Source organism: Entelurus aequoreus, linkage group LG24 (assembly GCF_033978785.1).
Source record: "Entelurus aequoreus isolate RoL-2023_Sb linkage group LG24, RoL_Eaeq_v1.1, whole genome shotgun sequence".
In the NCBI taxonomy this organism is placed as follows: Eukaryota; Metazoa; Chordata; class Actinopteri; order Syngnathiformes; family Syngnathidae; genus Entelurus; species Entelurus aequoreus.
In genome coordinates, this window is record NC_084754.1 from 33,163,791 (window position 1) to 33,176,061 (window position 12,271).

At 41.0% G+C, this 12,271-nt stretch overlaps 1 protein-coding gene across 1 annotated transcript in view; it reads left to right on the forward strand.

Annotated features, from left to right (window-relative positions):
• The window catches only part of LOC133641792 (synaptotagmin-7-like), a 216,558-nt gene extending 204,512 nt beyond the window's left edge, over positions 1-12,046 (forward strand). Inside the window, exons 3-4 of the mRNA XM_062035813.1 lie at positions 10,129-10,208; positions 11,726-12,046. Coding sequence (XP_061891797.1) covers positions 10,129-10,208; positions 11,726-11,864 — 219 coding nt within the window. The 3' untranslated portion in view covers positions 11,865-12,046. The remainder of the gene's footprint in view (positions 1-10,128; positions 10,209-11,725) is intronic.
• Positions 12,047-12,271: the final 225 nt, after the last annotated feature.

A 12,271-nucleotide genomic window follows, 5' to 3' on the forward strand; every position in this document is an offset into this window, starting at 1 on the left:
GTAATAATTAAAGGAAGATCTCCATCAAGACAGAGAGACTTTTAAAACTGAAGAAAGATAAGGAAGACTTCTATAAACAAGTTATCGATGCTTTTGTTCAGAAGGAGCGGCGCATGGACTTCATTTATAAGTAAAGGTAAGACCATAATAAAGTTTTTTTATTAAATGTGCTTTTTTGTGTGCTACAGTTTGTATGCGTAAAGTTAAAGTTAAGTTAAAGTACCAATGATTGTCACACACACACTAGGTATGGTGAAATTTGTCCTCTGCATTTGACTCATCCCCTTGCTCACCCCCTGGGAGGTGAGCGGAGCAGTGGGCAGCAGCGGCGCCGCGCCAGGGAATCATTTTTGGTGATTTAACCCCCAATTCCAACCCTTGATGCTGAGTGCCAAGCAGGGAAGAATGCTGGTATGAGCTTTTAAACATAACCCGTTAACTGCTGCCAATCAAATGGTGAATAAGATACTCTTTAGGGTTCATATGTTTGTAAATCTGACTGTGATGAAGTCAGTGCCTCACCAGCCATGAACTTCACCGCACGTCACCGTGTCGGATGCATTAAACAATGTAACAAGGTTTTCCAAAATAAATCAACTCAAGTTATGGACAAAAATGCCAACATGGCACTGCCATATTTATTATTGAAGTCACAAAGTGCATTATTTTTTTAACATGCCTCAAAACAGCAGCTTGGAATTTGGGACATGCTCTCCCCAAGAGAGCATGAGGAGGTTGAGGTGGGCGGGGTTGAGGTGGGAGGGGGGGAGCGGGGAAGCGGGGGGTGTATATTGTAGCGTCCCGGAAGAGTTAGTGCTGCAAGGGGTTCTGGGTATTTCTTCTGTTGTGTTTATGTTATGTTACGGTGCGGATGTTCTCCCGAAATGTGTTTGTCATTCTTGTTTGGTGTGGGTTCACAGTGTGGTGCATATTTGTAACAGTGTTAAAGTTGTTTATACGGTCACCCTCAGTGTGACCTGTATGGCTGTTGACCAAGTATGAATGGCATTCACTTGTGTGTGTGAAAAGCCGTAGATATTATGTGATTGGACCGGCACGCAAAGGCAGTGCCTTTAAGGTTTACTGGCGCTCTGTACTTCTCCCTACGTCCGTGTACCACTCCGTACAGCGAAATTTTAAAAAGTCATAAATTTTACTTTTTGAAACCGATACCGATCATTTCCGATATTACATTTTAAAGCATTTATCGGCCGATAATATCGGCAGTCCGATATTATCGGACATCTCTAGTAGAAAGCTACTTGTTGGTTTGCATGTATAAAGCTCTGTCCACACGAATACTGATTTATTTTTTTTAAACGCGTAGACTTCTCGGTGAAGTATTTTGTTCTTAAAGACTCAGCTTTTGGAAAAGTATGGCCAGAGTGGAGACTTTCAAAATGTCCAGATTCAGCATTTGTATGTGAATGGGTAAAATGGAGCTTTTTTTATGTGTAGTACGAAATGTGGCATGACTCTGTCATGTCACAATATCGGGATATCGGAAACTGGCAAAAAAAAGCCATTATCGGACATCTCTATTAATTAGGAATGTAACGATAAATTGTAATAATGATGACCGTGGTAAAACTCCTGACAGCTAGTATTACCATTTTGGATTAAAATACTAAAAAAAAAATGTGATTGATAACTGCACTTTGATATACTCACAGACTGACTGGCGCTAGCTTGCTAGCTTAAATGCTAATATGAAAACAAGAAACATTAATGTCTTTCCCTACAACATACCTCACTCTAAATCTAAACAGTCATTTAATCTCTTTTTAATTACAGACAAAGGTGCAAAATGAGCGTGCAAGTCAGTTGGATACGAAACTTTGTTGTTGTGGAGCTGCAGGTTCTATGCACGGGTGTTGTGGGGTGTTGGATGGGATATCTGGATATCAATGCTGATGCTTCTAACATCTGTTTGAACAGCAGTGGCTGTTTGACATTCACAGGCTCTCTCCCTGCTCCTATGCTGTTTGATCCGTGGCATAGTTGTGAGCGTAGCCGAGCTTGGACCTGACTGCATTCACAGCCCAGTTGGATTCGTATCATTTCATATTCCGTATCAACCTTGGTATGGGACATCGCAGAAGGACGATCACAATGAGGCTAATCGACATGCGAAAACCAATAACCGTAGCGCATAAATGAACGTATTAGCAATATAATAACCAGCGATTATCTACAACTGTAATGTTGTGAGCAGAGGTGGGTAGTAACGCGCTACATTTACTCCGTTACATCTACTTGAGTAACTTTTGGGATAAATTGTACTTTTAAGAGTAGTTTTAATGCAACATACTTTTACTTTTACTTGAGTATATTTATAGAGAAGAAACGCTACTTTTACTCCGCTCCATTTATCTACGTTGAGCTCGCTACTCGCTACTGATTTTTATCCATCTGTTAATGCACGCTTTGTTTGTTTTGCTTTGTCAGACAGACTTTCAAAGTAGGATCTATCGCATGCCTGCGTTTCACCAATCAAATACAGTCTCTGGTGACGTTTGACTCCGTTTCACCAATCAAACAGAGCCAGGCGGTCACATGATTAACTGCACATAAAGTTTCAGCGGCAAACAACAACAAGCTTAAGCTTACATGAACTCAACGTCAAATTTGAGGAAGCACATGGCGGTAAGTAACGTTAGTAGATATTTTGGCTGTCACCCTAGGCTGATGTTAGCTTCCCTGCTATGAATCACTGTCAAATGTACATCGTGTGGGGACATTTATTAACGCACTGCAGCCTCATAGACAGACAGACAGAGACACACATACATGCACAGTCGCACACACACACACACACACACACACACACACACACACACACACACACACACACACACACACACACACACACACACACACACACACACACACACACACACACACACACACACACACACACACACACACACACACACACACACACACACACGCGCATGCATAGAAACACCAATCAGAAGTGCACAGTGTGTTCCCAGGTGCAGCCTCCGCCTATCAGTTTATGGTTTGTGTAAAGGCTAACTTGTTATTTTCCTTTGTAATTTCTGCCTACTGAGCCTATGGTGCTGTTAATTTATTGTGGCTCAATTTGCCTTAATTTTTTTTATGTTAATGTATTATTATTTAATATATATTATTGTTTTAGTTGCTTAAGAGATATTCCTGGCTCTGAATTTGCTCATTGCTATTTTTATGTTTTTGTGCATTATTTGTTGCCGTCATCATTAAACAAACAGGTTACTCATCAGTTAGTCAGTACTTGAGTAGTTTTTTCACAACATACTTTTTACTTTTACTCAAGTAAATATTCGGGTGACTACTCCTTACTTTTACTTGAGTAATAAATCTCTAAAGTAACAGTACTCTTACTTGAGTACAATTTCTGGCTACTCTACCCACCTCTGGTTGTGAGGGATTTACGAGATTCGTGATTCAATGTTAATTCGGGTTAACAATATTGTTTTGACAGACGCTTAAAGTAAAACAATCACTCCTTTCTATTTATGGTGTGATGTGGGTAATAACAAGCATGCATGTGGATTGTTGATACGGCGGGGTCGCATCTTTATGCGGGGTCGTTCTCCCAGGAAGGCAGACGGACTACTCCGGACAAGCCGTGCAGGTAAAAACAAACATGATTTATTCCTCGAAAATCATAGAAGCACCAAAAACAAAAAAAGACCCTTTTGTACACTGTTGAGGGGATTCAATGTTAAGTAGTGAGCAATTGTGTTTATTTATAGTATCTCCAGCCACGTCAATGTGGTGACATAAATTACTACTTTATTAAACCTATTCAGTGGCCTAGTGGTTAGAGTGTCCGCCCTGAGATCGGTAGGTTGTGAGTTCAAACCCCGGCCGAGCCATACCAAAGACAAAAAAAATGGGACCCATTACCTCCCTGCTTGGCACTCAGCAGCAAGGGTTGGAATTTGGGGTTAAATCACCAAAAATGATTCCCGGGCACGGCCACTGCTGCTGCCCACTGCTCCCCTCACCTCCCAGGGGGTGAACAAGGGGATGGGTCAAATGGAAATGCACTTAGTGTGTGTTTGACATTCATTGGTACTTTAATTTAACTTACAGTATTTTGAAAGGTGTAGTCGGACTAAGTAGGACATCCCTGAAGGCCTAAGTGAGAAACGCACTGACCTCATCAGACCTCCTTTTGAGTCTCCTATAATAAAAACATGTCGGGTGTAGTTTGCTGTCATTTGAGTAGCTCCCATAATTAGTCCATTACATCATGTTTTGAACTCGTGGCTCAGAGCCAAGCAGTACCAGCAGTCTCCTGAAATACCTTTGTCATGTAACAAACAGAAGGTTTAAATCAGACTTAACTATTTTCAAGGGTATTTAAGTTGAAGAATTGGGGGGAAATTGCTCACTCTTCCATTTGGTTTTCTTCTTACTGTCATTTGGAGCGTGAAGCTGATTTTTTTTTAGCGTATTGTGCCTCGTGGCGTTAAGAGTCATATTCATTGCGATGGATCCCTGCAGCATTTGTTCATGCATGAACACGGAAGAGTTTGTTACCCGTTCTGAAGATGGAGGAAGGTGGCTGTTGTCAAACTGTCGCGTCATGCATGTACAAATCACCTTTCCATATGAGTTGGGAAATTGTGTTAGATGTAAATATAAACGGAATACAATGATTTGCAAATCCTTTTCAAGCCATATTCAGTTGAATATGCTACAAAGACAACATATTTCATGTTCAAACTCATAAACATTTTTTTTTTTTTTTTGCAAATAATCATTAACTTTAGAATTTGATGGCAGCAACACGTGACAAAGAAGTTGGGAAAGGTGGCAATAAATACTGATAAAGTTGAGGAATGCTCATCAAACACTTATTTGGAACATCCCACAGGTGAACAGGCAAATTGGGAACAGGTGGGTGCCATGATTGGGTATAAAAGTAGATTCCATGAAATGCTCAGTCATTCACAAACAAGGATGGGGCGAGGGTCACCACTTTGTCAACAAATGCGTGAGCAAATTGTTGAACAGTTTAAGAGAAACCTTTCTCAAGCAGCTATTGCAAGGAATTTAGGGATTTCACCATCTACGCTCCGTAATATCATCAAAGGGTTCAGAGAATCTGGAGAAATCACTGCACGTAAGCAGCTAAGCCCGTGACCTTTGATCCCTCAGGCTGTACTGCATCAACAAGCGACATCAGTGTGTAAAGGATATCACCACATGGGCTCAGGAACACTTCAGAAACCCACTGTCAGTAACTACAGTTGGTCGCTACATCTGTAAGTGCAAGTTAAAACTCTCCTATGCAAGGCGAAAACCGTTTATCAACAACACCCAGAAACGCTGTCAGCTTCGCTGGGTCTGAGCTCATCTAAGATGGACTGATACAAAGTGGAAAAGTGTTCTGTGGTCTGACGAGTCCACATTTCAAATTGTTTTTGGAAACTGTGGACGTCGTGTCCTCCGGACCAAAGAGGAAAAGAACCATCCGGACTGTTATAGGCGCAAAGTTGAAAAGCCAGCATGTGTGATGGTATGGGGGTGTGTTAGTGCCCAAGACATGGGTAACTTACACATCTGTGAAGGCGCCATTAATGCTGAAAGGTACATACAGGTTTTGGAGCAACATGTTGCCATCCAAGCAACGTTATCATGGACGCCCCTGCTTATTTCAGCAAGACAATGCCAAGCCACGTGTTACATCAACGTGGCTTCATAGTAAAAGAGTGCGGGTACTAGACTGGCCTGCCTGTAGTCCAGACCTGTCTTCCATTGAAAATGTGTGGCGCATTATGAAGCCTAAAATAGCACAAGGGAGACCCCCGGACTGTTGAACAACTTAAGCTGTACATCAAGCAAGAATGGGAAAGAATTCCACCTGAGAAGCTTCAAAAATGTGTCTCCTCAGTTCCCAAACGTTTACTGAGTGTTGTTAAAAGGAAAGGCCATGTAACACAGTGGTGAACATGCCCTTTCCCAACTACTTTGGCACGTGTTGCAGCCATTATATTTACATCTAACACAATTTCCCTACTCATATGGAAACGGGGTTTGTATAGGCAGCAGTTCTCAAGTGAGTGCTAACGGCTGCGTGTTTCGATCTGTTCTTATTTTCGCCGTCAGTCCGCTAGTGACTTCCTGCCACTCACTGCTTCAGTCACTTCACACCTATTTCTCCCCTTGAATCCTGCATTCTCCCTCCTCTCTGGCTGACACTTTTATGTATAAATGTATTTAGAAATCTGCTATATATTTGTATGTCTCTGCCTACACCGGGCCCTCACGCATCTTTGTCTTCCAAGCGTCGTGAAATGTTTACGACACCGTTAAGTGATGCATGAGTTTCCTTTAAAAGCTTGCCCGGCAGATGTTATGATGATTGTTTTTCCCTCCCAGTGAATACACACAACAGATTGTAGTCAGTGTGTTGGTCGTATGCGTGATTGTTGTATTCCACCAGGGGTGCACAATGTTGGATTCCTTGTCATCCTTCTCTGTGCTGAACACAGTTTTATTTGTGTTGTAGTTGTAAGGTTGTCCCGATCCGATAAAAGCAAAAAACCAAGTATCGGATTATACGGCTTGCATTAAAATTTCCGATGCAAGTTGTCATGCAGCGTGTTTACTTGTGCAAAGCTGGACAGCCAGTTGACATCTAAATGTCCTCCAATAAGCCACAAGGTTAGTATTTTCTTGTATTTTAGTGGTCATTTAAAAAAGGTGAATAGTTTAGTAGTAGTTTATTATTTCTTCGGTCAGTGGTCAACAAAATAAACAAACAGTTTTACATAAACAAACAGTTTTACATTCATAAATTGAAAATGTTGCAGACCGAAAGGGTTTAGGCTGAAGTTGAACACTTATTGTGCCTAACTCTATAAACAAAGTCAAATACAAGATGAGCTTCCTAAAAATATGAAATTTCCTTTGCACAACATATTATAAATACACTTTGTACACAACATAAACACTGTTCAATTATATACACAGTAAAGGCATGTAAAATATCCTTGTACATGTGTTAGTTGAACCTTTGTACCAATTATATACTATATACAAACACTTATACTTACAGACCCCGTTTCCATATGAGTTGGGAAATTGTGTTAGATGTAAATATAAACGGAATACAATGATTTGCAAATCATTTTCAACACATATTCAATTGAATGCACTACAAAGACAACATATTTGATGTTCAAACTCAAAAACGTTATTATTTTTTTGCAAATAATAATTAACTTATAATTTCATGGCTGCAACACGTGCCAAAGTAGTTGTGAAAGGGCATGTTCACCACTGTGTTACATGGCCTTTCCTTTTAACAACACTCAGTAAACGTTTGGGAACTGAGGAGACACATTTTTGAAGCTTCTCAGGTGGAATTCTTTCCCATTCTTGCTTGATGTACAGCTTAAGTTGTTCAACAGTCCGGGGGGTCTCCTTTGTGCTATTTTAGGCTTCATAATGCGCCACACATTTTCAATGGGAGACAGGTCTGGACTACAGGCAGGCCAGTCTAGTACCCGCACTCTTTTACTATGAAGCCACGTTGATGTAACACGTGGCTTGGCATTGTCTTGCTGAAATAAGCAGGGGCGTCCATGGTAACGTTGCTTGGATGGCAACATATGTTGCTCCAAAACCTGTATGTACCTTTCAGCATTAATGTTGCCTTCACAGATGTGTAAGTTACCCATGTCTTGGGCACTAATACACCCCCATACCATCACAGATGCTGGCTTTTACACGTTGCGCCTATAACAATCCGGATGGTTCTTTTCCTCTTTGGTCCGGAGGACACGACGTCCACAGTTTCCAAAAACAATTTGAAATGTGGACTCGTCAGACCACAGAACACTTTTCCACTTTGTATCAGTCCATCTTAGATGAGCTCAGGCCCAGCGATGCCGACGGCGTTTCTGGGTGTTGTTGATAAATGGTTTTCGCTTTGCATAGAAGAGTTTTCACTTGCACTTACAGATGTAGCGACCAACTGTAGTTACTGACAGTGGGTTTCTGAAGTGTTCCTGAGCCCAAGTGGTGATATCCTTTACACACTGATGTCGCTTGTTGATGCAGTACAGCCTGAGGGATGGAAGGTCACGGGCTTAGCTGCTTACGTGCAGTGATTTCTCCAGATTCTCTGAACCCTTTGATGATATTACGGAGCGTAGATGGTGAAATCCCTAAATTCCGTGCAATAGCTGCTTGAGAAAGGTTTTTCTTAAACTGTTCAACAATTTGCTCACGCATTTGTTGAAAAAAGTGGTGACCCTCGCCCCATCCTTGTTTGTGAATGACCGAGCATTTCATGGAACCTACTTTTATAGCCAATCATGGCACCCACCTGTTCCCAATTTGCCTGTTCACCTGTGGGATGTTCCAAATAAGTGTTTGATGAGCATTCCTGTCACACCCCGCCTCGGGTGAAGGTAATGTAACCTTTGCAAAACCGGATTTTCAAATCAAGGATGGCAAGGCACGCAGTTGGTAACAGTTTACAAACATTTATTGAAATCCCCCCCAAAAAGTCAAAAGGTGAACAATGACAGGAAAACAAAGCACCTACAATCTCAGTAGATGATGCATGAAGACTGAAACTCCTGCTCAGGACAGAGAAGCTCCTCTGGCAGTGACCAACAGCAGACTGTCAGAAAAGCGGCATTTTCCAACTTAAATAGCCCATAGCTCCGCCCACTAGCTGGGACCAATTTGACAGGGGGAATTAAGAAAACAGTTATTTTGCAAATGACACCATAAATAACCATCACATGTCTAAAAAGTATTCACATAGTACTTTTGCATGTGTAGAGCAGTCATTTTTGTACACAGTAAATTCAGGCTTATTAAGTTAAGTTTATTAAGGATCCCCATTAGTCTACACCGCAGTGGAGACTATTCTTCCTGGGGTCCAGGCAAAAAACATTAAACAATCACAAAACAAAAGATTAAAATGCAGTACAACATGATCAAATAATAAAATGTTGTAATACAAAAATAGCAACAACAAAGAACCAAAAAAATAATAATAACTTCGAGTTTACATAATATTGTTCATACCAAATATAAAAAGAGCAATATAAAAATAGATATATATATATTTTTGCAAAAAAAAAATAAAACAAAGAACCAATGGCCTAAAATATATACATTAGTGTACCAAAGACAAACAGTAAGTGACGAAAAAAGTTCCATCCACCATTTTCTACTGCTTGTCCCATAATCAATAAAATAGTCAATAAAAACAGTCATGACATTAGGTACAATCTAGAATAATCTCTTTACGCAATACTTCTCCTCTTAGTCTATTCTTAAAACCCACTCTGCTGGTGATTGATAGCAGATATTGTGGAAGTCGATTCCAGTAAGTGATTGCCCTATACATTACTGTCTTTTTCAAAACATCACTTTTGGGTTTAAGACGGGTGACAACACAACTTTCAAATGTCCAGTGTCCTTCTGTAATACCCAGCTTTTGATAATCATGGTTCCACCCAAATTTGGCCTAATTAGTGAATGCAGGTGTGTTCACCTATATAAAGCCCTCAACCCCACCCTGACTCTTTTAGTCAACTGTTCAGAGCCATGGTGGGTGACAGGTAACAATTTGTTTGTTGAGCACATGCTTTTCACTAGCTAACAAGATTGAATGTTTGTAGTTTGTCCAAGTTGAGCTTCCCAACAAATGTGCACGCTTTGTGAGGAAGTCCAAAGGTCAAACAGTGACAGTGTGGGGTCAAACTGTCACAATTCCTCAACTTTATCAGTATTTATTGCCACCTTTCCCAACTTCTTTGTCACGTGTTGCTGCCATCAAATTCTAAAGTTAATGATTATTTGCAAAAAAAAAAAAAGTTTGAGTTTGAACATGAAATATGTTGTCTTTGTAGCATATTCAACTGAATATGGCTTGAAAAGGATTTGCAAATCATTGTATTCCGTTTATATTTACATCTAACACAATTTCCCAACTCGTATGGAAACGGGGTTTGTAATCAGGAGACCATCAGGTAAAGCACTGGTGTTCCTAAGATAATTGACATCAACAAAAACACTCATTCAAAAGGACACGTTAAAACTCACCTTTTTATATTCATCTGCTTTGTCTGTCTTCCCCTCAAGGGGAAGAGAAATAAGCCGGGAGTGGAAACGGCCGACACTCCGGACTCGGCACGTGGGCGAGGGGAGAAGAAAGCCATCAAGTAAGTACCCCCCATAACCACTTGGCTTAAATCATCTGGTGATAGTCAAACGTCATTTGGTTGGGCTTTAAAGCTCTGTGTAAACACTGGACCGTGGACTAGGCCACTAGGCCGTGGATGATTTGAGGAGCTCTGCAAGAGAATGTTCAGTTATTTCATCTGGACTTGTGAGGCTTTTGTCTTGGTGCTGCTCCTGCACTTATGTTAGGACTTCTTCAGCTAAGTGCAGAGAGAGTGCCACACCTATGATATGTTTGGATAAGCAAAGGAAATGTTTGGTGAGGTTGGTATTCCATTTTTTTTTTTTTAATGAAACTGTCAAGAGTACAAAGGAATGAAGTGTCCTTTTTTACTTCTAAGGAAATGAAACTATACTTTAAGGCAGGGGTAGGGAACCTGTGGCTCTTTTGATGACTGCATCTGGCTCTCAGATAAATCTTAGCTGACATTGCTTAACACGATAACAATTCCGCTGGTAATCAGTGTTAAAAATAACCTTCAAATTATAACCATTCTCATACATTTTAATCCATCCATCTGTTTTCTATCGCACCTGTTCAAGAAGTCGAATTAATGGTAAGAAGTATTTTATATATTATTGGTTAGCTTCAGAATAACAATGTTATTAAGAAGAATAAGAGACTTATTATATTCTAAAAATGTTGGTCTGACTTAAAAATGCACGCAATTAGTTGTTTTCAGTGTTAAAAAATATGATATGGCTCTCACGGAAATACATTTGAAAATATTTGGCTTTCATGGCTCTCTCAGCCAAAAAGGTTCCTGACCCCGGCTTTAAGGTCTCTGCTGTGAAATGTCAGCTTTGTAATGCTAAGTACGACTCTTAATTCCACAAATGTATTTTTTTAACCCTGCTCATCACCACTTCACTTTTTATATGCAGTTTTTTTTCTGAATGCCACTTTTTCCCTTCTCGTATTGAATGGTTTAAAGATGGTTCATGTTTTGTGAATTGACTGACTTCATATTTTGCATTTCCTCTCTTACTTATGGGCTCAAGCAGCATTGATGTGCTCTGTTGTTCATCTCCGCTTCCAACTCTTTGTGCATTGCCTTTATCCCCTGCACTACAGCCCGTGACCTCTGCTCTGTGACTCGTATGACATCAGTGGTTCTGCTCACCTTTTCCTCCTCTCCTTGGACTTTGTCTGTGATTGATCTCATGCATTGGTGTCTTCTTCTCACACCAGGGATGAGGGTTTGGGGCAGGTTTCTGAACGCTCACTGCTTCATTAGCAGCATCATGCTCGTGCGAACAGAATGTCATCACATGCTATTGTACCCCTCTTTCCTTGCCACCTCTCTTCTCTAAACCGCTGTGGTGAGTCGTCCACTTCAGGCTGTAAAAGAGCCTCTCATTTCATGCAGCTCAACTCTCTTCCTCAAACCGAGCCATGGCTTCATCTCCCGAAGAGGGCCGCCTGACGCAAATGGTTGTTTGGTGTAGAGGAGTCCCGCAGTTGTGTTGCTCTGACCTGTTCTTCTCTTTGCCGCAGTGATCTAGACAGAGACTTTTGGAATAACAATGACAGCAGCACAGTGCAGCAGAAGTGGAGCTCCTATCCGCCAAAGGAATTCGTACTTAACATTTCTCCTTATGCCCCATATGGAGATCCTCGCCTCACACTCAAGTGAGTCTTGGTCCAAGGTTGGTAAGAGCCTCCCCCCCCCCCACACACCTGAGCTGAGCAGGGCTGTAATGAGAAAAGAGCACCACCACTCCTTTCTGTATCCTTCCTTTCCTTTCATGACCCTTCCCTCCCTTTGGCTACACAATCACCACCACTTACTCGAGGTGTAACGGTACACACATATTTCGGTTCGGTACGTACCTCGGTTTAGAGGTCACGGTTCGGTTCATTTTTGGTACAGCTTTTTTTTGATTGATTGATTGAGACTTTTATTAGCTAGAATTGCACAGTACAGTACATATTCCGTAACACCCCAATACGTTTTTCAACTTGTTTATGTCGGGATCTACGTTAATCAACATTAAACTGCCCTCAAGTTGTTGCTCAGATTAAATAAAATGACAAAACTTT